We start from the raw sequence: 27,439 nt of genomic DNA, 5'->3' as shown, positions 1-27,439 counted from the left end.
AGAGCACAATGTGGTGATGGTTCCAGGGGAACTGCTGTTCAATTGTAAATCTCTCACTAGGTGTGTGGGAGTAAATGATGCAGATATTTCCAGGGGATATTTTTCTTCTGTTTTGTTTTCCCCAGGCAAGAAACATTTCATCAGGGGATGTAGAAACTAAAATACCACACCGCACAGTTTAACACTTTCGCACATGTGTTTTCATAAGAGAAAGCACTTTAGTCTAGTAACCAGTCCTCTTATCCCCAAGGACTGTTGGTGTGCAAGATGGGCCAGGAAAATCATTTGTAGCTTTCTCTTTTGATGAGGCCTGGAGATGAGGCCTCTTAATCCTTCTTTCACATGCACAGATCCTTCTCACTGCCAGCTAAAGGGGGCATTGGATGTTTCCCTCTGACATCACCATGTCCCTCTGGGCAAGACTGAAGTAATTCAGGCAAAACAGCCAGGGAAAGTCTCAGCTACAGACAGGGACTTACCCCATGCTTCCACCCCTTTTCTCACCTTCTGCCATCCCATGAGGGAAGGTTACTTTGGTATTAGGATCTGAGGCTGGATTTGATCCTGGTTACCTGTGTTCTGCCGTGGACAACAAGAACACTGTCATGCATTACATTGAGATCCAACAATGTGCTTTTAATTTAGGCTTCCAAAGGTAGCAATAAAATAAAATAGTGATATATTAGAACCCAGCCATGGGGTTTTGTGGACATTGTAGCCTCCAGAATGGAAGAAGCAGAGTTTTTACTGCTGTTTCTGACTCCTCAGTTGTGCAAAGAGATAACCAGTACAAAAGTAGGCTTCTCCTTCTACTTCCCAACCCTTTTTATATAGATATATTCCATCTCCATTCTCTCCTTTTTCATGTGGACCTGAAATGATTCTGCTCTGTTTTCTGATAGAGTCTCAAATTAAAAAAGCAGGTCCAATGCAGGCTTTTTTCCTTTTTTTCCTTTTTTTCCTTTTTTGTCCCCACCACTGGCAAGGTTGGTACTCCGTGCCAGCTCTTCTCTTCCAACATTTGTGGCTTGACTCTGGCTGTTACATTTAGACCTTGGCTCTCCTGGGAGACATTCATAACTCCTTGCCTCCTCTGCTAAGAGTCAAAGAGAAAATTGGTAAAAATGCTATCATTATGTTGTCTTACTTGTGAAGCAGAGAGTCCATGCTAGGTGGCTGGGGAGAAAGTGGGGAGGAAAGGAAAGCAGATATTTGGGCAGGTTTATTTGAACAATAGAAAGCTTTCCCTCACAGGTCTCTCTAGCCAGGATTTTCTTCTGACAGGCTCCAGCACCCTCACTTACTTGTGCCAGTGCAAGTACCCTTTGGGATTCCTTAGGCAGGCCAGCCAATTCCCATGGACTCTGTGGCATCTTAGATGGAGGCTACGTCATCTAAACATGGCTCTGGGGAATCTGCATCCTCCAGGCTGCTCAGTTGTGAAACCAAGCTTCATCCTGTGGGCACCTGAGCAGTTGGGCTCTTGCTAAAATTCTTCACAGGCAGAAATGAGAATACCAACTCTTTCAGTCTTTCCTCATTTTCATTTACTAAGCATAATTCCTAATGCATTTCCTTCCCTAAAACAAAATTAAGGTTAGCTATAGAGAAGCCTTTTTAATTGAAGAAATAAATAGTAAGGATCACATTTGGTAATTTAGATTTTTTTTTCCTTACTGCTGCACCAAGAGACTCGAGAGGGCTATGGTAATAGCAGGATTAGCTTTTCTGCCAAGTTAACAGAGTTAACAGTGCATTCTCCTTGGAATCATACCCTGCTCCAGAAATTTGACTTAGAGCTAGCTCAGATAACACTGTGCCATGCAGACACATCCTTAAGGAAGCTGGCTTCAGGAATATCTCTGCACAAACTTGGCAGTTAAAGCCTACAGAATTCCAGTGCTGCTGCCAGTAATGTTCTGTTTTGAAATTAGTGCAAGACTTCATGCTGAGAGAACCTGATAGCTGTTGCCAATTTGACTGTGTAGAAAGCTCAGGTTTAAATATAATCCTGAACTGGAATTGAAACAAATCCATTGCTATGAATACAAAAAAATTATACCAGGTAAACCCTATGAATTCCAAAGATAAATACTCACCTAGCTTCCATTTCAGCTAGTTCTGCCCTATGACCTGAAAAAAGTATGTTGGTGGGTTTTTTTGTGCAAGATTGGGAAGCAGAGAAGGAACTCATAGCGGAACTCCTGTGTTATAATCACATTTCTGTAGTTAAGGATGATATAAGTTTGCACCTGAAACAGATTCAGCTGCACATATGGATGAAAATGCAAAGAAAGGATGTTCTCCCTGTGAGCCACAGTTCATAGTCTGTGAGCAAGGAATTAGTTATAACTCAGTGACAGTACAAGCTTCTATGCAGCCCTTGAATCTGCAGTTTGACCTAATAAGCAGGAAAAAAAAAGTGCCTCATATACATAGTTCTTCTGATGTTTTTTTACAGCATATTTTTTGTTACTTTTAAGGAAGAAAAAAACCTTAGCCCCATTTCTGCTAGGAAAGCACTGCAGCAGTGGATCTCAGCTGTGGAGTGAAATGTTGCTTTGCTCATCTTGCATAAGAGGGTCCAAAGGCCTTTGGTCTCAGCTGGATAAAGGCCAGCACATTTCCTTTGCTTTGCTTGGTATTACATAACTTTATGTGAGACACGCTAAAGGTATTAGGTTTGTTCATTCAGGAGCTCTAGAGAAGTCAAAGTGATTTCTTCAACACGAAAACAAGATTTGAGAGATTTCTTGAAAAGCAGCTGTTTTCAGTGTACTACCCTAATTCTGTTTGTGCATTTTCCAAGTTATTACTCAGCAAAGAAGGAAGTCAGAATGAATATGCAAGCTGCTGCAAAGAAGTCAACTTCTTGAAAGCAAGAAGAGATTGGAAACATCTGCCGAGCTTCTGCAGCCCTCAAAAATTGGGTGTGCAGGCTGTGGACACTTAGGGACATCTCACAGAGGTGTGATCCTGACAGCAGCAGTGACAACAGAAGATACACACATTGGAATGGGGTCAGGCCTAATCAGCTGGAATCTCTTAGGTGAAAAATTGTTTGCCTTAACAAGTCTGGACACTACAGAAATTTGCAAGACAAATTTGTAAGACTACAAGGTGAACATGCATTAAAAATCACTGCTCGTGAGAAAGTGGTACACAATTACACAATTAAAAACAACTGTATACGTGTAATGATGTGCTTGGACAAGTCATTATACCAGTTGGGGCCTTTCATATTGTCACATATTTACATACTCTTTTTTTTGGATTTAGCAGGGACAACTTACTAAGTTTCATCATCCCAGCTTTTCTGGTTTGGCACACTTCAAAAACGAAAAATTCCCAGCCCTTTCTGTGATTTTTTTTTTTTCAGGTACAGCATTTTGTGTTTGCAGTTCTTAAAGGCATTGGGTGTCAATGTAAATTATGTAAATGGACAAAGGTGAAATTATTTGGGAACATTTGCCTTTATATCAGCAGCCATTTTAACCCCATAGATCTGCCCCACACTCAAGAATTGAGTTGTTTAACTTATATGTTATCTGGAAAATTTGCAGGCATATTCTTGTCTCCTTCAAGTCTTTCTTTTTACTAGCTGGGCCAAATTCAGCCCTTAATTTGGGCTATGCTGTTCCTCCCAGGTCGATGAGTTTGCACAGGGAAAGCTAAGATAAATTTCACCCATGGATTTGTCCACAGTGGTTTGAAATCTCTGCTGCACGTAAGAATGAAGGAGACGATTTAGTTGTTGTTTTGTGCTTTTTATTCATACTGCTAATCTATCTGTGAGACTAGAAAAGGGCATTAATAACACTGAAATCTGAAGCATTGGCTTCTTTTCTACGGCATTTGTTAACACACACTTTTCCATGACCAACTTTTTGTTTCCCTTTTTTATTCCCCTGACTGGTTGGGATAATTGAAACTTTACAGCACATAATAATCAGTGGGTAACCTAGGAAAAGAAACCTATAAAATATACATTCTAAATTATATTGCTGCATATGGCCTTAAGATGCATGCAGTGTTTAATGAAATGGCTTGGAAAGAGCTCTATAAATGTCTCTGTAAATGTAAAGAATGACATGAGGTGCTGCCTTTTGTCTCAAATCTAAACAAACTCAGGATTCTCTTGAGCAGTAAAAATTAACATTCTTGTGTGTATGTGTCAGGTGTGTGCAAGAGAAGTGGTGGAAGCAATATATTATGGGCAACATCACCAGGGTTTTCTGTATTTCTTTTATTCCCATTAAAAGCTACAAGTGTTAAGACATAAATAAAGGAGTTCGTTGGGTTCCCCCCAAATGGCACAAGACAGTGATTTCAGTCTGTTTCTGAACAGACTTCGTGGGCTAGGCCACTCTGTTACAAGCTTTTCAGATTATTGGGATGTAGCATGAAGGTGTGGAGCTGGGTTTTTGTATATTTGGGTTAATTTTTAAATGTTGGTTGTGATTGGAACAGTATAATCTATTTTTTTTTTTTTAAGTGTGGTCATTTTCTCTAATTAAGAAAAATTGCACCACTGTTTCTCCATGTGTTTGCAATTTTAAAGCAGACCAATGACACTGTGCACCTTTTGGGGTTGTAGCAGGGTTAATTGCAGAATTACTTTCTGACTAGGGTGACATGAGCTGGGCACAAAAGCCCTAAAAGTCAGCCATGCATGAGGTTATGATGAAGTCTTTAAGTCAAAAAGGAATGCTTCTCTTTATTAGGTGAAATAATGACTCAATGCACTGCTGTCCCAAAAAAACAAGAAAGATATTTTTGTTTTTTATATGAATTCCAAAACACCTCTGTGCTTAAGCCTATATTTAAAAGGAATTATCACCTTAAATTTTTTGAAATCAGGACACTGAAGTGTCGTAGGAATTACTAAAGCAATTGTTTAAGTTATCAATAACACAGGTTTTGGATACCTATGCAGGTAATGGGCTTAGAGTGGAATTTCAGTGTCCTGAGACTGAGAGGTGCAGACCATGGCTGGACACTGGGCCTGTCCATGTTTATAGACAACCTCAGCTCTGGTGGTGACTGAGAGCCCAGGCCTAGGGTAGAAAAGGGTTTTGTGCTGGTTAGAGAAAGTGATGTCTTTCTGCTTGCGAATTCATTAAAGTAATTTTTGCATTAAAAAAAAAAAAACTAATTCATTAATAGTTTCAGAAGAGACAGGATATTGGAGATGAGGCTATAGGGTAACACAAAAGAACAAGGAAATGCTGTTTTCATCCCAGTGTTTGCAATTAGTGTTTGCAATTTACAAAATCAAATTTGTATCAGAGGGCCTAACCCTATCCTGGTGTGCACTGACATCTCCACTGCTCTGTGGTGAAACTGTCTTGATTTACACCAGAAGAGAACTGAAGCTGAAGTTTTGTTCTGATCCTTTTTGTTACTCTGCTCAGAAAAAATGGACAAGCAGCTGTGTAATGAACAAATAGCTGCATAAAGCCATTACCTCCTTTCTACATACAGAGGTTTTAAAAGGGAAAGAAAAATGGTTTCTGCTATAGTTTTCTCTGTGTCACAGCTAAAAATAACAAAAAACCTCTGATGAGTGTCTGAGCTTCATCACCAGCAGGGTGGATAAAGTATGTCTGTGTTTTGTTCCCAGGCTGCTGGAGAAGCAGTGAAACATGGAGCATTTTGCTATTTTGTTCAACTTGTGAATTCCACTTTCTTGTGTAACCGTGTGCACCTGGGAACATGCCAGCATGTAGCAAAGCTATAATAATACTACTACTTTTTTTGATAGTGAGTGTAAACGCTCCCATTCTTGAAATGAAGCAGCAGACCTGATTAAAAATGCAACACACCAGAGCCACCTGCCTTGGATGTGCCAAGTCCATCCCACAACAAAGCTATTGAGGGCTGACTCCTGGCTTTGGTTGGCTGCAGGGGTTTGTGGCCACCCCTCAAACCCCAAAGTGGCACTTTCTCATGGTGGATGTGTTCAGACTAGGGCTATTCAGGACAGGGTGGCAGCACTGGTGTAATATCTAGTGTGAGGATTGCACAGCAGGAGGCTGTGACTGTAGCCCACAGCATGCAGCATCCTCAGCATGCTGACACACAGGTACAACTACACCTGCCTGAGCCCTCCTCTTCCCCTGTGGGAATGGAAGCTCATCTGTGCCTCAGGGCCATGTGTGCAGCAGCCACAGCCCAGACTCTGCTCTTACAGTGGTATCCAACACCCTGATGTGACGAGCACATAGACCAGGGAAATCAGATTGCAGATTTTTCCATTGAGATAAATGTGTCCCATGTGCAACACAACCAGAGCCTGAAAGTAGGACAGAGCAGGTCCCAAACACTTTTTTATATTTTGTGCAAACATGGAAATAATATCACATATAGATTATTTCATTAAATTCCTTTCAGCAGCAACTGGAGAAGATTGTCTCACTTGGGTGAAAAAGCCAGGAAAAGATATTCTCCATGTGATTCTAGTTACTTCAGGGTGATGCAAGTACAGCTTCTTCTACTTAAAGCAAGTCCTCTGTAAGGCACCCTTCCACAGGGTAGCATTGGCTTCCTGCAGCACCTAACAACTTGCAGTAGTAGATGCTTTATTATTTTACCATTATCTTTTGGAATCTGGTTTATAGGTTTTGGGAGTGGGCCTTAATATCACAGAAATTTCTGACTGGAAGGGAACCTAGGAAATCACCTACTCCATCCCCCTGTGCTAAAGCAGGGCCAGGACTTGCTTATTCCAAAGCTTGCAAATTGCTGTGAGAACTGATTTCCTCTGCTCACATGGCAAATCTCAGGGCTAGCCAAAGTCAGCAATGTTCCTCACAATATCCTGATAGACTCTGTTATACAAGAGGTTTTCTTTCAGGTATTCATTTTGCTTTGCTTGTTTTGTTTCAGGGCTGTAGACACAGTTGAATTCCACATAAGCAACCTGGTGTGTCAAAACATTTGGTTGTCAGAGGTGGATATTTGCAATGTCTTCAATAAATGCTGGTGCACAAATATGTTTCAGTAGCAAAATAAGCTGAGTTTTCTTCTTATTTTAGGCAGGTTCTTCTTGTTTGGTTTCTGTACTGCTCTGACCTAGACTCCCTCTACTGATGCCCCTATGCGGTTCCGCTTTCTACAATTCATCACTTCCAACCACAAAATATTGTCCTGGGCTGTGGGGTGCTGTGGGGTGTGTGTGGTGTTAAGCTGACCTACAACTCAGAAAATGTGTTTTTGCAGTGGATATTTCATGGTTTCCCACCGAGGTGTAACAAATCATATAGGAGAAAACTCTTGTTGGTTTTTTCCTTTCCTTTGTTAATTTTCTAAGTTTTTTTTTTCTGTTTAGGAAATGCTGCCTCTCTTACTTTCAGCAATCTGTTCTCTTGGCAAGAAATACAGCTATCAGGTGTTTAAAATTAAAGTTGTTAAAATCAAATTTGCAGAGGCAGGAGGGTTTGCCCCAGTGTCCTGGACATAGTCCAGGTTTGGTAATTACGTCTCGCCTAACTCGATTTTTCTTTGCAGTTTCATGGCATTCCTCCTGCCCCGCTGAAATCTGCTCCAGGGAGCTGCTGTGCCATGGCTTGTTAAACATCTGCCTGGTTTTCACCCAGGACTGGCCACACTTCAGTGTGTGATGAAGTGATTTATGATACATGGCATGCACATACACTGGTTTTCTTTTTACGGTGATGTTTACTGAACAGGAGGAGTTACTCAGAAGCAACACTTACGAAAAAAATAAGCTCAGGAACTAAGTATGGATTTAAGGCTTCCAATTCTCTAGGTCCCTCTTTCAGATGACCTTTTCCCAGCTCATCCTTTTGTCTTAAAATGTGGTGCTGAGAAGTGGTGGCTCCATGTGATCAGCTGTGTTTATAGAATCAAAACCTTTGCCCTGCCCATTAATCCCCTCGGTGCAGGCAAGGAGCATTCCAGAGTGCTGAGCAGCCTCAGTGGATGGGGTAAAGTCAGTACACACACACACACCTGCCAAACAAACATTCTCCCAGCTTGCTTGGAACAGTCCAATTCTTCCCACACAATTAGGCCTGAAAACAGGAGCCTTCCCCTGCTCCATCACTGCTGGTGAGCTGGTCATTGGAAAGGAGTATCCCAGACAAGTGTTTGCTGCACTGATCCTAAAAATTAATGTGTGTTTGGCATGAAAGAAGTGGAGAAACACTCTCACAACTCCCCTGAAAAAGGGAAACTCACAGGATTTGGGGTGATACATATCAGTTGCTTTTGGTGTCAAGGGCTCATGCAAACTAATGCTTTACAATCATAATGTTATAGTGAGCAGAAAAGCTTTATTGTGAATATTTTAAAATCTCTGCCTCAGATCTGTTCTTGGAGCTGGAGCCATGCCACTAAGCATATGATGAATGAAATCTCTTAAAAACTCTCAGATAGGAAAACTCCCATACTAATTGTTTCAGATCATCTGCATCCTGTGTTTGGTTACACAGGGTAATAGAGGCCATCTGTCTCCCTGCTTTCCAATACACGGATTTATATCTGTGTGTAGAGCTGTTTTCACTAAGCAAGTACACAGACCTTCCCAAATGTGTGATAAGAAAATATGTGCACCCAGGAACAGCCAAACTTTCTGACTTTACAAGCCACGTATCAAGTTCTTCATAAGGCTGTGAGCCACAAGATGCACATTTTGGTGTGTTGAGGAAACTGAGGACTCCAGGAATTAATGGGAAACACTTTGTGATCCCCTTTGCTCCTACCAATCTGTCAGGGCACAGGTCTGGGTAGGGTCCCAGAGCAGCATATCTGGCACTGCCTACCCTGATGGGAAATGAGACATGATCTGAGTCCTTGTCCTTTTGCATGGTTTTATGGAATCTCCTCCATAACCCACTCATGTGGCCTGACAGAGCTGAGCACACAAGATCCCATCAGTGATGTGGGAGTCCTGTAAAGCAGAGTGTCCAGGCTAAGGAAGGAAGGACAGAGCTGGAGACCAAGGCAGGAGAGGCCCATGTCAGGCACTTGGTCTGTGCAAAAAGAGCATCAAGATGTCACCAGCCCCTAGGGTAAAAATGCTTATTTCCATTCAAGAAAAAATTGTGCTGTTCAGTGTACTTCAGAGTGAGAGGGTGTGGTGAAATTTCCCTTTTCTTATAACTCAGGTTATTTAAAGAAGAATTAATATTTGTCATCGACTGGCTTGTCTGGCTGAGGGGCAAGGGCAGCACCAGGGGTAAGGAGCAGTGAATCACCCCCTGCTTCCACCTCTGGAGGCACCACCTCAACATTTCTTAGCAGGAAAAAAAAAAAAAATCAAGGAAGTTATTGAGAATTGTAAATCAAGCACAGCAAGGATAAATAACTTTACGGTGCAGCTACATTAAGCTACAGTTCTCCCTTCTACGAACACACCTTTTGCTGAGATATTGCAATAGTAGACTTTAAAGGCAGCCAAGCAGTGCAGTACATTTCTTCACTCAGATTAAAAGCATTGCTTAAATTCTTGTGGCTAGACAATTTGTCTTGTCCTTAAAAAGGAAAAAAAAAAAAAAACCACCATTATTGAAGAGCAAAGCAGCACAAAGAGCCTGGGATGTAGGATTGAGGGACTGCAGGCAATTTTTAGCTTACTTGCTGCAAATCAAGATCAACCTTTTTACCTTTCCACAATCTTCCTCCCTTTGTTATTTGTGGTTACAATCAAAAAAGATTCTCTCAGATGCTAGAATTAGATAATGTCTCTGGAAAAGTGTATCACAGTCCAGATAAACCTAGCCATAAATAAAATATTTTATGTAACGATACCTTTCATCCAGGAAGGCTCCAGAGGGAAAACAACTGTAAAAAGCACATATTTATTATTTAAGAAATAATAAGATGTTTCACATAATTATATAAACATATGGAGTTACAGGTGTATTTGTATCTCAGACTCAAGCACTTTTTGGCCTGATACAAAGCAATCCTGTCCCAAGGGTGAACGGGAGCAGCAGGTGGGTGACACATAACGCTTGTGATGCCTTTTATATAACAAAGAAGCAACACAAAGCTTTTCCTGACAGAGGGGCCTTGCAGATGTGCTACAACCTCCCCCAGGACTGCCGAGGATATCTATGATGAGATTCTTGTAGTGTCCTGTGGCATTTTTTGCATCCCAGCCCAAGCACATCATGCTAGGCTCGGCAGAGGTGACTGCAGATAACACCTGTGATGTTTTAGTGCCTGAGATTTTTCTGTCTTACTCTGTGCTATCTCTCAGGGAAAGGACTGGTTAAAATAACAGGGTCTGAAGGAAGAACATGATGGGGATGTTCACATATGTTGTCCAGTCTGGAGAAGAATAGGGCTGTTGCCATCACCAAAAAGCCTGGTTATGTCAACCTTAACAACACATCTCCCATGACTGTGAGCCTCAGGCAGGGCAGCAGGGGATTGGTGAAATTCAATAGACAGCACATGCTTGGGTAAAAGAATACCTGAACAAATAAAGGAAGAAGCATCAGTCTCAGCAGTGGAGACATTGCCATGAAACCCTGAACTCCACGTTCGTCCACCCAGGCGCTTCTCAAGATATCCAAAAGAAAACATGATTTTCTTGATAGTAAATGTTTTACTCTTTCCATGTAAGTAACTATTTTCCTGTAATTTGACATGGAAAGAAACTGTAATTTGGATTGCTGAGCTATTAACCTCCTTTCATCTGCAGGCTGTTTTAAGGCAATCTACACAAATGACTCAATTATATATATATATATATATATATATATATATATATATATATATACACGTTTATGCACTCTGGCATCTAACAGGTTGGAATGAGCAGATCCATCCATGCAGCCACAGAACTCATTTAATAGCATCAGTTGTATAAAATGCAGATCTTACTCTTGCCATTTTTTAGTCCCCACAGGTTCCAGCAATGTTCCTGTGCTCAGCAGGGTTTTGTGATCCAGCTAAAGTTTTGCAATTCCAGGTGCCACAATTTGCTTCAGCCCACTTTCAGCTTTATTTTTTTAAAAAAAAACTTCTTCTCTTAGGAAACAATAATGTGATCACCTGACAGTTTTGTGAAGGTGACTGTCTGATCAGTGTCTAAAAGTGAGGAAATGACAAAGCACCCAAATTGTTCTTACAGAGCAAACCTTTTGCAGGGAGCATGTCGGTTCATTTTTCAGAAAAAAAAAGTCAAACTCGGGGTTTCATACTAAATGCAAATGAGCAAACTGCTCTGCCTTACGTATTTGTATACGAATCCAGCCCAGTGGGGGAAAAAAAAAAAGACTATTGAAGGCATTGAAAAAAAAATAAAATCGGTGCATGGAAAGGAGCTTAATACATTCACGTTATTTAGCTGTAACAAAGAGCAGCAACCCCAGATGACCTCCTGGCTCCTGTCTCCACCCAAGTTCCTGGCCCCTGTTCAGCGTCCTGGCAGAAGTTGCAGACATCCGCCACACAGTGCCAAGTAGCTGTTTTGTCTGTAGATATGTAATAGAGATTAGCTGAGTGCTGGGGGAGCTGCTGCACACACACCAGCACCTCCTCACAGGGACCTGCCATCCCAGCTCTGCCAAAGAGCTTTTGTTCCCCGCCGGCGCCCAGAACCTGCTCAAGTGCTTGATGGCTGGGTGAGAGAGGAGAATTCCCAGCGCTCCAGCTCAGGGGGCTCTGCCACTGCCCTCCCCAGTAAGGATTTACTGGTGCGGCTGGGGATGGATGGATGGATGGATGGATGGATGGATGGATGGATGGATGGATGGAGTGGCCATCAGACCTGTGCAATGTGCTCAGCCAGGGATCACAAATCATCCTGATTGCAGAGCTGGCACTCGAATGGAGCCGGGAGCATAACCCCGCGCACACGGCTTGTCAACACCTCCTGGCTGCGACCGCTTCCAGAGATGTGCCCGGAATAGAAATGCCTTTTGTTTTCCCGTAGTAGGCTTTTAAAGAAAAATCTCAGTTTGACTTTACTTTTTTCCCTCCCCCTCCTTTTTTCCACCAGAGACAGGAAACAGTTCTTTCATGCATTCATAAATGCAAATTATGATTGGCAGAACATTACAATGCAGAAAAAGAGCTTTTGAAAGAGGTTGTGAAGGAGCGATCAAAACAGATTAAAGGTTAGGCCCTGCACCAGGCAAGCCAGTCTCCCTGAGTCACACACCCCCTGCTCAGGATCTTGTGTTTTTATCAAAGGACTGGGCAGACCTGCAATTTCACTAACTTGCAAAATGGGAAAGGAAAAATGCTGGGCTCTTCTCCTTCTCCTTCTCCTTCTCCTTCTCCTTCTCCTTCTCCTTCTCCTTCTCCTTCTCCTTCTCCTTCTCCTTCTCCTTCTCCTTCTCCTTCTCCTTCTCCTTCTCCTTCTCCTTCTCCTTCTCCTTCTCCTTCTCCTTCTCCTTCTCCTTCTCCTTCTCCTTCTCTTTCTCCCTCTCCCTCTCCCTCTCCCTCTCCCTCTCCCTCTCCCTCTCCCTCTCCCTCTCCTTCTCCTTCTCCTTCTCCTTCTCCTTCTCCTTCTCCTTCTCCTTCTCCTTCTCCTTCTCCTTCTCCTTTCTTCTTCTTCTTTTTTGCTTTTTCTTCTCCTCTTTCCCCCTTCTGTCTTCCTCCTTCCCCTACCCCTTCTCTTTTCCCCCATTTCCTTCTTCACTCCTCCTTCCCTTTCCCCTTCTCTTTCTCCTCCTTGGCCTCTTCCTTCTCCTCCTTCTCATCCACTGCTGAGGACCTGAAGACCCAGAAGACTCTTTGAAGAATTCATCTTTTTTTGCCTCTCTCAAAAAGGTCTCCACTACTGATTACTGGATACAACCTTGGCATGAGAAGGGGCTCTCTCTGGAGGGCAACAAAATCACTTAGCAGAAACCTTGTTGTAATCATTTATGCTTTGTTCCTATGACTAAACAAACAATATCTTATGAGAAGAGGATAAAAATCAATAAAACACATTCAGCACTGACTACTAATTTGTAAATGGAAAAGTGGCAGGTGCCAGACTCACTTGCCTCTTTATCCTAAAATCATGGGTAGCTCAAGGTCTGGCTTAAGAATGGGGGAAGCCAAGATTCAGCAAGTGGGCAGAGCTGCTCTCCCGGCCCCCAGGCTCCTTGTTCTTCTCCTCTGGAACAGGTTGGGATTCATCTGGCAGAGCAGTTTCATGTGGGAGTATGTAGTATGTAGGCTCCCTCTAGGAATAATTAACCAAGGTCAAAATTGCTAGATCCTTGGATGGGAAACCATCAAGGAAAGCATAAGCACTATCAAAGTGATTCTGGTTAACTCTGTGGGAAACCATCCCTGAGCCAGAGGTGAACTGAGACCTTTCCATGGCAGAAATGACCTTCATGACACTTCCACTCCTGGCAGTAGCTTTAACCTCACACTGCACAACATGTGAGAACACAATACCATTTCTTTCTGCAGCCTTGGGAGTACAAGCTACTCACCTCTGCTCTGCTCTGCTTGCTCTGACCACTTGAGAGAAACTTCCAGCCTGTCCCAAATAGCTCAGAAAAGACAGAAAATGGAGATTCCAGCAAGCACATGCAAGTGCACTTTCCCCAGAAACCGGGTTCTGACACTCTGAACCTTTGGTGAGCTTTAAGCCTGCCTACTCAGCCCTCCTCTGCTGAACTGCTGTTTGGGGTAGGATCCACCTCATGCATCTCATTGTATACCAGGACAGCAGGCACAGTCCCTGTGTTCTTGCCCAAGAGATAGCACATTTTGTGTTCTGGAGAAATTATCAGATGCATTTTGTAAAATGCTTCTGAAAATTTTGAGGAGGAGGATGTCAACAAATGGCTTCTACCCCACTATAGTAATTCCTCTCCTCATTTTTTTTTCCAGTTTCATTTACAATTCAAAATCCTCCTCCTGTCCTCATCTGAACAGGGATTGCCTGATTTTTTTCCAGCTAATAATAACAAATGCATTCTGGAGACTTGAAGAGAGCTTGGTTTGGAAGACAGGTGTCTGCTAGGGAGGGCAGGAACCCTTCTCAGAATGAAAATGCAGACCCCCTCCCTCCGAATTACTATAATTCTGAAATCAAGGGGCTCTCAGGCAGAGATCTGGGGATAGGAATAACAGTTCTTTACTAGTATGTATAACAAGGCACACAAACAACAATAACTACAGCGTTAGCAAAACAGAACCAGGGGTCCCGTGACAGCTTTCTCGGCTGAGATGGGAAGGGTTGGAGGAGAGGCTTTGTTTCACAAACCCCTCGGGCAGTCAGTCCCGGTGCTCCTGCAGGGCTCTGAGGAACACTTAGTTGGAATGAGCTGAGGTCCTGGGCTGGTGGCTGAGGTGTATCAGCAGCTCTGCGGCGGTGCCTGGCACTGCCACACGTCCCGGCAGGACAGGGGGTGCGAGGCCCAGCAAGGAAGAAGGAGAAGAAGCAGCAGCTCCATCTGGGTGATGGCGAATTCCCTTCTCCAAGCTGCACCAGCTCCAAGAGAGCGTCTCGCTCTTCAGCCCAAGAAACCAGCCAGCCCCAGATGCCCCCACCCTCCCCCTCCCCACTGTGACCAGCCAAACTCCCTGTGTTTCTCAAGCACCCAACAAGTACCAGCCATCAGGATTCCCCAAAATTACATTTTGTGTTGGACATCCAACCCCCAACAGAGCTATGCTTGAGACTACTGATATGAAGATGAGAGGGCGAGGGAAGAGACCTTTGGCTGTGATGAGACCCATTCTGGGAGATGGGAGATGTCCCATTCTGGCTGTGTCCAGCGAAGTTACTGTCAAGTCTTTGTTTAAATTGGGTCCCATTGCAGAAGCATATTTATTAGCATAACAAAGCAATGCTAATTATTAGCAATGGCCAAGGAAAGGAAAAAATTACTTGCCTAATGGAAATGAATTGTGCAGCACAACCTGGTGGTACGTAGGGCTTGATCATTTAATGTCTCTCCCTACACTGAAAGAAAAGAGTCTTGACACAGGCGCCAGTAGGTCTGTAGAGTCATTGGTAGACAGCCAGCGCATACCATTTAATGGAAGGACATCATTAAATATGCCTTTATTTTTATTACTTTGTAATATTATTATGCAGCTGAAATAAATCACAAGTTGTTTTTAGTGGGATTCCATCAGAAGCCACAAAAGTAGTGAGCTGGGGGGTTACTTCTCAATCTCCCTGTAAGCAACTTTCTGTACTCTCTTGAAAGAGCAAAACCTTCACCTCAGGGTCAGCCCATGACCTTTTCCTCTTTCAATATTTATTAAATGTATTATTAAATAAGTACGACTTGAACTCACAGGATCTAGTTCTAGGCTTCTGCAGCCCCAAGTCTGAAGGCAAACATGAGTGCCAGAGCCCCCAGACCAAACTGGAGGAACAGAAGAGGTCTGGTGGAGGCCAAAGGTGTTTCAACTATCCTGCTTCATTCCTGTGTGGCTCCCACATCCCCTCCCAAATCAGGAAGGTGCAAAGGTGCTGCATGCTCACATTTAGTGCAACATCAATGAACTGGAGAGGGAGTTTGGCTCTTCCTCCCACAACCAGATGGGTAAAACATGAAGTCTTCAGGCATGCAGCAGAGAAGTGGAAAAGGAGATGTACAAAACTGTGCTTGGACCTTCACCAAACTGTCTGATTACCCCAAGAACCCACTCCTCACTTCCATACACCATCGAGGATGAAGCACAGTGTTTGGTTTTAAAAAGGAGGGACACCCAAAGCTCTTCCACACAATCACACATTTTCTTGGCTCTTGCGTAAGTAAGGACTTTGTGGTGCAAAGCATTTTACAGAGAATCTAAATATGCCGGCAGGACACACATTAGCCATAATGTGATGATTTTAGCTTAACACATTTTGGTTTTCCTCTGCTCCCAGTCCCCTCTGAAGGTGGTGCTACATATGCAAGACCTCCCTTGGACTCTTCTTTCTTTTTTTTTTTCATTTGCATGTGGTGAGACTGTTCCAGAGGAAAAGAGAATGGCAGATCCTGATTTAGAGAGTTCTGTTGAACTACTGGCATTATTGTGTAAAACATTAGTTCCTTCTCATCACCTTTAAGATGCCTTTTTTTTTTCTTTTCTTTAGGTAAATGGTAACTGGAGGTTTATCATTAACCACCTTGGGGTTTTTGTAAGAGTTTATATTATTCACATGAACAGTGTGTGTTGCAAGATCCCTTTTTTTACTGTTTAGAAAAAAAAATTCACAGTTTGAGTTTTGTCTAATCTGAAGCCAAACTGATTTCAGTCTTCAAATAAGCTCCACCTCAAAGGGCTTCAGTTTGTCCAGTTAAGATACAAGTATCACCTGCTTGGATACTAAAATGTGTGCATATCAAAAAGATGAATTATTGTGCTTCAAGTTCAAAAAGAAACATTAACAGTAGGATGTTGAATTTGAGGAGATCATTGAATTTAAAAAAGTCTTTATAACCTGTTCTTTTCTGCGGTAAATTTGTGTCTCAGTCAAGCCTATTCTTGCTGTGGCAAGGAGCAACACAGGCTGGTGCAAAAGTAGATCTGATGAGCAAATGTCTTGAAATGAAATTTCAAAATTTCAGCCCATACTTTGATACTCCTTTAAAAAGCCCTCCTATTCACAGCCAAAAACAAACTGGAAGAGCTCTGTTAGCTTGTACTCAAAGGCTGAGTACTCAATCTCTTGGTTTCTAAAGAAGTAACACCCCTGATGGCTTCCATGTGCTTCTCTGTCCACAGCACACAGCTCAGGTTCACCACCCAGGTGTGAGCAGCAGCAACAGCCACAGAACAGACAGAACCTGCACAGAGGATTTTCTCTCTGAATGAAAATTGGTTGTGGAAGGAACATCTCTGAGCCATGTGTCAGAGGGAGACAGCACACCTTCCCTAGGCCCAGCTGCTGAAAGGTTCTGCTGCCGATCTCCCAGATCCCTTTATCTAGAGTGTCTCTCTAGGATGAGAATTCCTTCCACAACCACAGCCAGGAGGAAGCCATGGAGGGGAGGGAGAAGACCTGGGGTAGGGACACAGCCACCCCAACAACTCCTCACCACCAACACATGAGGGAGCCTTCCAAAGGACAGGTCTCTGGGAAGAAATATCCAATATTGGCTGCTTCTCAATTAGTCCTTGACATCCTTTTAGGGAGAGTTCCTTCCATATTTCTTGCTACCCTACAGCTCCTGTCTCTGAGCTGGAAGATGTCTCCTTACCACTTCTTTATATTCCCCTGCTATGCACACACACACAAACACCCAGAGACAAACTTCTTATTTTCATTTGGGACATGGATTGCAGAAGGATTCTGTTCAAAAACCTAGAGGGACCTGTGCTCCCAGTCTGACTGTCTCTTCAGAGCACTAACTCCCCCCTCCTTCTTTTGCTATGTTTGCCAGTGGAAAAAATTAGCAAATCCTGTTTACAAATATTTTTGCCTCTTGGCCCTCTGCCTAATGCTGTACTATTAAGGCTGTCGTTCCACTAAACAATTGCAAATGTTTTTGCATGCATGCATTGGCTTGCTTTTGAGTTCAGAGACTCTTATTCCACCAACAGCCACTGCAACCCTTTGCTTAATTTAAGTGAATGCCCTAGAATTCAAGCTTGTCAGGAAATTTCTCCTCTCTTACCCCACCAAAATATGCAACAATAAAATTCCTCTACTAACGTGTTTTCCTGCAGCTTTTCTGTCCCAGCCTCTCCTTTTCACAACTGCATGTCCCAAAGCCTTACACTAACATAAGACAAGGTCAAAGAGGCTGTAGCCAGTGAGACCTTGGAGGAATTTCGGTACCCAGTGACAAAAATTGTCTTGGAGAACCTTTTTCTTAGCTGAAGCCTGATCCCAGAAACAAGTAATCTCCATTTCTGCCAAAGCTCCCAAAGTTCTCTGAGCAGGTTAGTGCCTAAGCCAAGTTACAAGCAGGAAAGGAAACTTCTCCTCTTTTCCCTGAGACTCCTAACCCAATAACCATTCTCAGGATATATTTTCATGATTCTCCTCCCTCCAAAAGGCCATGGTAGCCAACACTTTCTTTTAAAGTACAGAATGAAGTAGTAGTCCATGTTCACTTTCTTTTTTCTTTACCCACTGCCCCATCCCCAAAATTTCACAGGTGCTCATTCACTCTCTTTAACCTCTGTGCAAATAAATTCATGCTTCTGTGTATGGTGTACGGTCCCAAATGTGAGGGTGATACAGTTTACCAGCATTTCAACAGCAGCTGAAGCAGCCAGTGATAAATGGATGTTGAAGAGCAGTCAAAGAAAGCAAGTTTCATATCTGTAATTGCAAATGGTAGCATGGGAAATGTGATTTTGAAATAACAAAAGAAAGATTTATGTCTCTAATGAAAACAGCTCCAATGTCAGACTCAGCACAACTTCCCAGAGAAGATAAAAACACAAGAATTATCTCAGAAATGACTCAGTGAAAAATTCTGAATAACAAATTCAGTTGAGAAAATTCCTCAGGCAGTTTGCAAATAGGAAATAAAGGAGGACATAACAGATTTATTAATCACTATGATTTATGCACCTAGCTTTGCTAGCAGTGCAATACAGTAAATTAAAGCACAGTCAAACATTCTTCCACATTGTTTGGTAAGTGAACTTCCATCCTGGTCTGAGACACTGCTGGTTTTAGGCCACTCCTGCCAAGCTCAACTGCATTTCTAGGATCATGAAGTGCCAACACACAAGACCTGTACAGTCTTCAGGAAGAGCATTTCAGCCACTGATTTTTGTCTTTGCAGCTGAAAACTGAAGCTTAGAAAGACATGACTGCAAGCACATAAATCTTGTCTGCAGAGCCTCACCTAGATAGTGACCAGAAGGATAACAAAGCTTGTTGTCCAGGTGTAAATCATCTGGTGCAAGATTGCAACATGAAGGATTATTCCAGATTCTCCCCATGCTGGGCATGTCCTAAATGCCCATTTTACAGAATGCCCATGCTGGGACAGGCTGTGAGGAGAAAGTTTGGAGACAGAACCACAAGGCCTATTGAATATCTTGGCCTTGACCATCCTGTCCATGTGTTCTGAGTCAGCTCCAGGACTGTGCCTTTAACTAATCAGTGACAGCTTATGACAGAAGTTTGTAATATTTAGATTCATATTAAGAAAATGTATGATGTTGCAAGAGTCAGGAATTGGGTAGGGTTTAAATACTGCTTCAGAGTTACAGGAACACAGAGGCACCCAGAGCCACAGAGCCTCCCCTTGTATTTCCAGACTGTGACACAAATCCCTAAGGTTACAAAGATGGAAAACAATTTTCATGCAAAATCTGATTCAGTCTTGCACATTCCCTGTGAAAGAAGCAGTTAGTCTTACTGGGGGTTAGAGTCAAACCTTTTTCCATAGCTAACTCTCATAGCCTGGCCTGAGTGTCCCTGCTGTGATCAAGCGTCCCTAATTAATGACAAGGAAGCAGCCAGACACACTTTGCCAACTCCATCATTACCTCCTTATCCTGGGTGCTGCCAGGCCCCACAGACAGCTTGGGCCAAGTCTCTGTCACGCCTAAGAAATGGAATTTAACCTTCCTGGTGACCTAACCATGGCATCCCCACAAACGAGGTGTGCCTAGGGGCACTGAAGCCAACCAGACAGCTCGTTTCTTTCTTTACAAAATGACACTGGCATCATTGTCCTAGCTGGAAATGAAGGTGACCTAATTCCTTAGGACCTGGGTAAAGCTCTGTAACTTCACTGCAGCCCCATTCAAGCACTGTTTCCAACCCACATTTGCAAAAAGGTTTGTCCTGGGATGGTTCAGTCCAATATATTGTTAAATATCCACAGCTGTTGAGGACATTCTAGCAGTGGGCCCCTGCTCCCCTCTTGCTGCCTTCTCACACTTCCTGCACTCAGGCTGTGCTCCAGTTCAGGTCTCCCTTCCCAGATCCCTCAGGGCTGCAATCAAGAAAGGAGCATCCCACCTGCCCCAGAACCAGCATCCTTTATCTTGCTTGAAGAATGTGCATTGTTCCTGTGTTTTAATGCTGAGGCAGAGCCCAGAGCGTGGAACACCAGGCTGGGTGCTGTGAGCAAGTCAAGGACAGACAGGCTGCACACCAGCAGCATGTCTAAGGTGCAAGTCAGTGCTGGTTTTAAATAAATCTCCCTCATCCTCCATGGAAATGCTGTGTCCAAGGATCCTCTGCAGTCCTTTACAACAGCTTTGGATCCCACCACCACATCCTTTCACAGCACCCACTTTTAAACATGACCCCAAGGCCTTTTATCACTTAAAAAACAGAACCTGAGATTTTCAAAGTAAATTACATTAATTAACTTCCTCTGCAGAAGAGGAAAGGGTGAAGCCTTCACACAGCTTAATTGTTGGCTTGGAGCTCCATGACTTCACTACCAACATTTCACACTATTTTTCATCAGGTCCAAATCAATCTCAACCCTCCATTACCCTTCACACACATGCTCAGCATGTACAGCCCAAAATGACAGACTGTATTTCAGCCTAACTCATTGAGAACAATTTTTTAATCATTTTTCTCCTCCACAGGAAGAAAAACTACAGCTCATGCATGCATGAACCTCTACCACCAGCTACCAGTTGATTGAGAAATGGGGGGACCACACAATGCACCCCTGCAGCCACAGTTCAGGTGATACAGCTCAGCATTAATGCAGGATTATAGAGTGTTGTCTGTACTTGAGCATATAAAACATTCCCTACCAAATGCAGCTCAAAAACAGGCAAAGCAAAATAAAAAGGGTACAAACAGCCGTGAGCAAAGCATTAAATCAGCTGGTTCTGGACTCCTTTCTCAGTTTTACTGCAATGTGGCTTCTGAAAGAAAACAAGTGTATTGAATTAGTGCAAGTGGAAAATTGGTTCTTTGACCAAAATGGAAAAAAATAGCAGGGGTAGGAGGGACTTGTATGGGCAATATTCTTTAAATAATTTGGGGGGGGGTTCTTTAACTGGAGAATTGGAAAAATAAATTTGGAGATTGGCAAATTTTCGTCTGAACATTTCAATAGCCAAAAACTCAGTTCTGGCTTTAGTTCACTCTTCAATGATGATATCCACTGAAAAATGTCAATAATATGAGAAAAAGCTTTTGTTGTTTTCATTTTCCACAAAAAAAAAGGATTCATCTTCAGTGCAACTCTCATTTCAGTCTGTACTTGTCACAAGCTGGATGGGCAGAGATTTACTCCCTCAAATGACTCCCTTCCACTAAAATCTGACGGGGGAAGAAAGAATAACACAAAGAAGAGGGACAATACACAGGTCACAATGAGGGGTAGAACAGAAGAAAAGAGGGTGAAAGCACCTAGCAAAATGACACAGAAAGAGAGCAGGAAGGGTGAAAGAAAGAACAGTGTTATTTTTTTCTCCCCCTTCCATTACGAAGAGTTTAATTTTCTTTTCTTCATGCATTGTAGAAAACCCCACATGTTCATGGTTTTAAATGGTAAAGACAAAGCCTGGGAAAGGAAACAGAGCAGAGTTGCATGAGGTCACAGCCTGTTTCATGTCCCAAACCTGAGCCCACACCTTTTCCCACACTACTTTATATTTTACTGTCACTGATGTGCTGTCCATCAGCTTTCTTAGAAGCCTATAACAAGGTAACAGAAAAGCGGAGCCCACAGTACTCCTTGGGGAGCCAAGAGATCTAACATTTTGGAAATGCTTACTCACATACAATAGTTCAGAGAAAAGCTGTTTGAAAACAGAGGTTTCAGGAGTTGGGAAATATTTGCAGAATGTCATCTATAAAACCTTAGATTGGCTTTTGCATGTGGAATTGGTTGTTGTTGTTTAGAAGTTGTTCATTGCAGAATTGTACTGGTTGTGGTTTTTGTGTGTTCCAATTGAATGTTTAATTGTCATAAGCATTATCCCTATTTTTGTAGTCCCTTACTCATTTGTTTGTTGCTATTGATGCATTGTTTGTAAGTTTAATATTCTCTTTTAAGTTTGTTACTTTTGAGGTTTTCAAAGCAAATCCCCTCACCAGCAGCATTTTACAAAGAGTTTTTAACCTGCCCCAGAAGACTTGTAACTTGACACCAAGGCAACGGTGAATACTAATGAGGAACTTTCCCTCCAGAACCTCAGTTACCCCAAGGACAGCAAACTGTTGGAGGAGAAGATGTTACCAGCACCAATCAGCTATAGGGGTGGGACTGCCAGCAACAAGCTGAGGGGACAGAGATTATAAAAGGACCTGTGAAGTTTGAAGAAGTGCCCTTTAACTGTGGATTAGCTGCAGCTGAGGACCCGACACTGCAGACTTCGGTCTACATCTCTTTTAGAGACTTCTTATATAAATTTGAGTGCAGATTAGCTGCATTCACTGCAGTGCCACTGAGTTCTTGCTTTGGGACCAAAACGCTGGTTCGGCCAGAGGATTCCTCAATCCTCAGACCCGGGACTTTTTAAAATTTCTTTTCTTTTTTTCTCCCTCACCCATTATCCCTTCCTCCCCTTTGTTTTTTTTCCCTTAATAAACACCCTAGTTTATTTGAACCCCCAAAGTTGTGTCTTTTTCCTCACACAGAAGAAATCATTTTCTGTAGAATATTGCTTTCAGAATGCAATGGATAAACAACAAGCAATGGATAAACATCAGTTGAAGGAAATGAAGAAGCAAGTTTTACAGACACCCAAAATGAATTCATGCCTTGTTTAGTTTTCAAAATGTTGTTTTTCCCCTGAAAATACATCTTCATTTGTGGTGCAGGTTGCTCTGTATCATTGAGTACTTTTTCCTTAATACCCCTGTTCCATTTATCCCTCAAGGTGTCCTTATCACAAAACCATCCAAGCAGGTAGGGTAATGGATGAACTGTGCATGTAGACAAACACATGCAAAGAGGTGTTCCTGCAAAGTTTTATTGGTCCTGCCTGTACTGCTGCCAAAGAAACTCCTCTCCAAGCTGCTATCAGGGTTTGGTGACTGTCAAAGACCTGTCTGGGATGCTCCTGGACAAGCAGTCACAACATGGCAGGGCTCAGAGTACTCCAGACATGGGGTTTGCACCAGTCTTTTGGAGGACAAGATGGTTATAAAACCCCTTTGCTGTCCAGCTCTGGTGGCTTACAGAGCACGTGGGTGGAATATTTGCTGTGTCTCTGCCTTGGCCCCATGAACACATGGCAAACGGGAGAGGAAATATAACTGAGGGTTCATGGGTTGAGGTAAGGGCAGGGAGAGGTCACTCATCAAATAACATCATGGGCAAAATAGACTTGGAGATATTAACTGACTTTACTCCTGACAAGGTCAGAGCAGGACAGTAGAGAAGTAAAATAAAACCTTAAAAATACCTTCTCCCTACCACTTCCTCCTGCCCAGCTCTACCTCCTCCCTGAGTGCTGCAGGGAGACAGGGAATAGGGTTCCAGTCAATCCATCACAGGGTGTTTCTGCTGCTGCTCAGGGAGAGGAGTCCTTCCTCTGCTTCACCATGGGGTCCCTGACACGGGAAATAGTAATCCATGAGCTCCTCTAGTGGGTCCATCTCACAGGCAACAGCCCTGAACAAACTGCTGCCATGAGGATCACTCTTCCACAGGGTCAGTCCCTCAGGAACAGGCTGCTCCAATCTGGGTCCCTCACAGGGTCACAAGTCCTGCCAGCAAACCTGCTCCAGTGTGGACTCCTGTCTCCATTGTGCAGGTCCCAACACAGATTTCCCAGGGGGTTACAGCCTCCTTTGGACATCACCCTGCTCCAGTGTGGGCTCTTCCATGGGCTGCAGTGGATCTCTGCATCCCCAAAGACCTCCATGGCTGCAGAGACACAGGGCAGTCTCCTGGAAATGTTTTTTAACACCCTACCAACCTCCCCTGTTATTTTACTGCATTTTCCTCCCTTTTTTTCCCTGCAGCAGACAAGACAAGACAGACAGTTTCTGAGAAGATTTCAACAAGGTTTTACAGAAAGTGAATTTACCACTCCTGACTGTGAGTACTCTTGGTGGAAGTCTCAGGGTTGCACTCATGTAACCATGGAACAAAAATGACATTTTGACTATCTAAATACTTGTAGGCAGTCCACAAATAAATGATTATTCACACAAATTATGGGCAGTATTATCTCAAACAACAAACACATTCAAGAACATCCAGGAAAGCTCACAGTTTGCAAACAGATAAAAGGCCAAACACTTCCATTCAGTTACTTGCTGTAGATTATTCACGCAGCTCTAATAACAGTCCCCTGTCTCCATGAGCCTGCATCAAATGCAGTCCAAAACTGGGATGGTGGTGAAAGTTCCCACTCTATCATCATGAAAACCCAGAGTTGAAGCTTTTTTTCTTTTTTTTTCTCCATTCGTTTCTACCAAATAAAATCAAAAGATGGGATTATCTTCACAGAGTTTGGTTTCGAGTTGCTTCATTTCTGTGGCATGCAGATATTTTCCCTGTGGATGACCAGGAACACCTGTTGAGTTTAAAAGAAAAGCACAAAATCCCCATGAAGCTGTGTTTTTATTTGGTTAGATTTGGAATTTTTCACCCTCTGTTTTTTAGGTTCTGACAGCAAGCACAGCCTGCAGGGAGCATTGCTTGGAAGCTGTTAAAGAGCAGTAATTGCTACTGAAGGGGACTAGTTGCACAGGATATGATAAATGACCTCCCAGTGGCTACAATTCATGCAGCCACCAGGCTCTGGGCCAAACACCCTCAGTGTGTCTCAGCCTCCACAGAGGTGGCACCCACCCCACAGCTGTTCCTCCTTCCCTTGCTTGTGCCACAAAAATCTCCCACACCGTACTGGGGCCTCAGCCACTGGGCTGCACCCTGTGAGCACCCCTCAAGCAAGAGCAGCAGCCACCCTCCTGTGAGGCAGAGAGCTGGAAATGAGCCCTGCCAGCCTTGGAGTGGCCAGCAGGGATGCTCTGGCAGCAGGCAGCTCAGGAGATTGGTCTCCCTGGTTCAAGCCCACGGTCTTCACCCTTGGTACTCAGCCTGGCTAAAGAAAGAAATTCGGGTTGGTGGTATGCTCTGCTATTCACCTTGAAATGTTCCCATTTTCCTCCTGGAATTGTTGGTAACATCTTCATGTTTTCCAGGACCCAGAGAGTAGTTTGGTCTCCTTCACCTCGGGGGTTTCCAGCAGTGCTGTGCTCTTCACCTGTTGTGGGGGTGGGTGTCGTTCTTTTTGTTCCTTCTCAGTTATAGATTTTTTTGTACATTAGTTCTGGGGAAAACCTGATGGCTGGTACTTGTTGGGTGCTTGAGAATCAAGAGGAGTTTGGCTGGGCCCAGGGGGGAAGGGGAGCAGGAAAAAGTGAGGGTGGGGGCAGCTGGGGGCTGGCTGGTTTCTTGGGCTGGAGAGCGAGACACTCTCTTGGAGCTGTTGCAGCTTGGAGAAGGGAATTCACCATCACCCAGATGGAGCTGCTTCTTCTTCTTCTTCTTCTCCTTCTTCCTTTGTGGACTTGCACCCCCTGTCCTGCTGGGACATGCCAGTGCCAGCCACCACTGCAGATACACCTCAACCACCGGCCCAGGACCTCAGCTCATCCCTGCTGTTCCAGATAAGTGTTCCTCAGAGCCCTGCAGGAGCACCGGGACTGACTGCCCGAGGGGTTTGTGAAACAAAGCTTCTCCTCCATCCCTTCCCGTCTCGGCCAAGAAAGCTGTCACGGGGTCCCTGGTTCTGTTTTGTTAACACTGTAGTTAACAGTTGTGTGCCTTGTTACACATACTAGTATATTTTTGTTTGTGTGCTTTGTTATACATACTAGTTGTTTGCGTGCCTTGTTATACATACTAGTAAAGAACTGTTATTCCTATCCCCAGACCTCTGCCTGAGAGCCCCTTGATTTCAGAATTATAGTAATTCGGAGGGAGGGGGTCTGCATTTTCATTCTGAGAAGGGTTCCTGCCCTCCCTAGCAGACACCTGTCTTCCAAACCAAGACAGATTTTGGCACCCAGTGATGGGGCCCAAGGGCACTGAGAGAAAAAGGGTGAAAAAGGAATAACAGTTCTTAAATAACCTAATTTTTTTGTGTGCTGGATATTGAAACCCCATTAGGTGACCTCATGTGGTCTAGGTTACCCAGGTTCAGCCAGCACATGGTCATGGCTATACTTCTCCCATTTGTTGCACCTTACCTAAACATGAGTCCTATAACTAAGGCCACTGTGGCTGTTATCCAGTTTGTCTTATGGGTTAATAAGGTGAAGAATTCATGGATTTTTAACTTCCTCTGGAAGGCGGGCATGTGGATTCAAAGCAATCACACAATAACTGGATGGGGTTTGGGTTACTTTAAAAATGGTACCCAGAATGAGGAAATTACACCAGAGGAAATTTTCCCCCAACCCTTTACCCAGCTCTTTGGGTCTACCCCACCAATTTTCAAAGGGTTCAAATCTCTAGATGCTAATGATATCACACAGTAGCTGGTGTTGCTGATAGGCCTATTCTATTTAGCTTTCAGGATAATCACCCTGACACCTACCCCAGAGACTAGGGATGCTGCCCCAGAACCTGACACAGCCCCAGAGACTAGGGATGCTTCCCCAGAGCCTGCCCCTGCCCCACAGCCCACCTCAGAAATGAACCACCAACAGTGGGTGGGTGTTCTGGTGAGAGAGATGCATGAGATGCTAAAGGAGTGCATTTCCTCAGCTGCTGGGAAACCCTCCCCCTGCCTTGAAGAGGGAGAGTCTGATGGTGCTGCAGTGGAACCCACAGACGTTACAACCGTCCAGGTTCCAGCTGAACCACAAGGGCAGTCACAGCCAGCAGCTGTTGGCCCTGTGGAAACGAGGAAGTCTAAGATGAAATCACAGCACCCTCTTGATAAGGATAAGAAAGGAGGACCCTCACAACTCACAGGGAAGCCAGAGGTTGAGATAATCACCAAGTCCCTGACATATGAGAGTCTCCATAATCTGCAAAAAGACATTGTGAGGCTGGGGTGTGAGGCTTATACAACCTGGTTACTTCGGGTCTGGGACCTTATGGGTACAGGCGTGCAGCTGGATGGTGGTGAGGCAAGGAATGTGGGACCCTTGACCCAGGACTCATGTGTGAATCATGTATTCGTCAGAGAGCCAGGGCCCCTTTCCCTCTGGGAGCAGCTTTTAATGAGTGTAAGAGAGAGGTTTGTCCACAGAGAGAGAATAGAGGAGAACCATCATAGAAGGGGCTGGAAAACCCTTGAGGAAGGGATCCAACAGCTGAGAGAAGTGGCGATATTAGAGGTCCTTCTAGGGAGGGGTGAACAGCATGATAATGACCCCGACAAAGTCAGGTGCACTGGGCAGATGTTGTGGAGTCTGGCAAATCTAGGGCCAGGTGAATACACCACCTTCATTGCAACAATTAAGGCTGATAACAAGCCAGAGACAGTGAGTTCTGTCGCCAACAAGTTTAGAAATTACAAGTACAATCCATGGCCTGATGCAGGCTCAGGTCTCTGCTGTGATTAAGAGTCTCCAAGAAGAGATGAGTGAAACGATGGCAGAGATGAACAAGTACAGCTCCCATCCATATGGGATGACCAGTGCGAG

At 43.8% G+C, this 27,439-nt stretch overlaps 1 protein-coding gene across 3 annotated transcripts in view; it reads right to left on the bottom strand.

The window, feature by feature from the left end:
* Window positions 1-27,439, bottom strand: part of CREBL2 (cAMP responsive element binding protein like 2) — a 130,132-nt gene that overhangs the window by 43,037 nt on the left and 59,656 nt on the right. The window contains exon 5 of one of the 3 annotated variants that reach the window (XM_088055498.1): window positions 18,459-24,351. The exons of 1 other annotated variant lie outside the window; for it this stretch is intronic. In XM_088055498.1, coding sequence (XP_087911624.1) covers window positions 24,304-24,351 — 48 coding nt within the window. In that variant the 3' untranslated portion in view covers window positions 18,459-24,303. Of the gene's footprint in view, window positions 1-18,458; window positions 24,352-27,439 lie in introns of those variants that run through there. One more of the 3 variants, XR_015772518.1, reaches the window with a different exon arrangement.

Source organism: Pseudopodoces humilis, chromosome 5 (genome assembly GCF_049639895.1).
Source record: "Pseudopodoces humilis isolate 2021_Gansu_Grassland_sample_001 chromosome 5, ASM4963989v1, whole genome shotgun sequence".
In the NCBI taxonomy this organism is placed as follows: domain Eukaryota; kingdom Metazoa; phylum Chordata; class Aves; order Passeriformes; family Paridae; genus Pseudopodoces; species Pseudopodoces humilis.
This window is presented reverse-complemented; position numbering and strand designations above follow the sequence as displayed.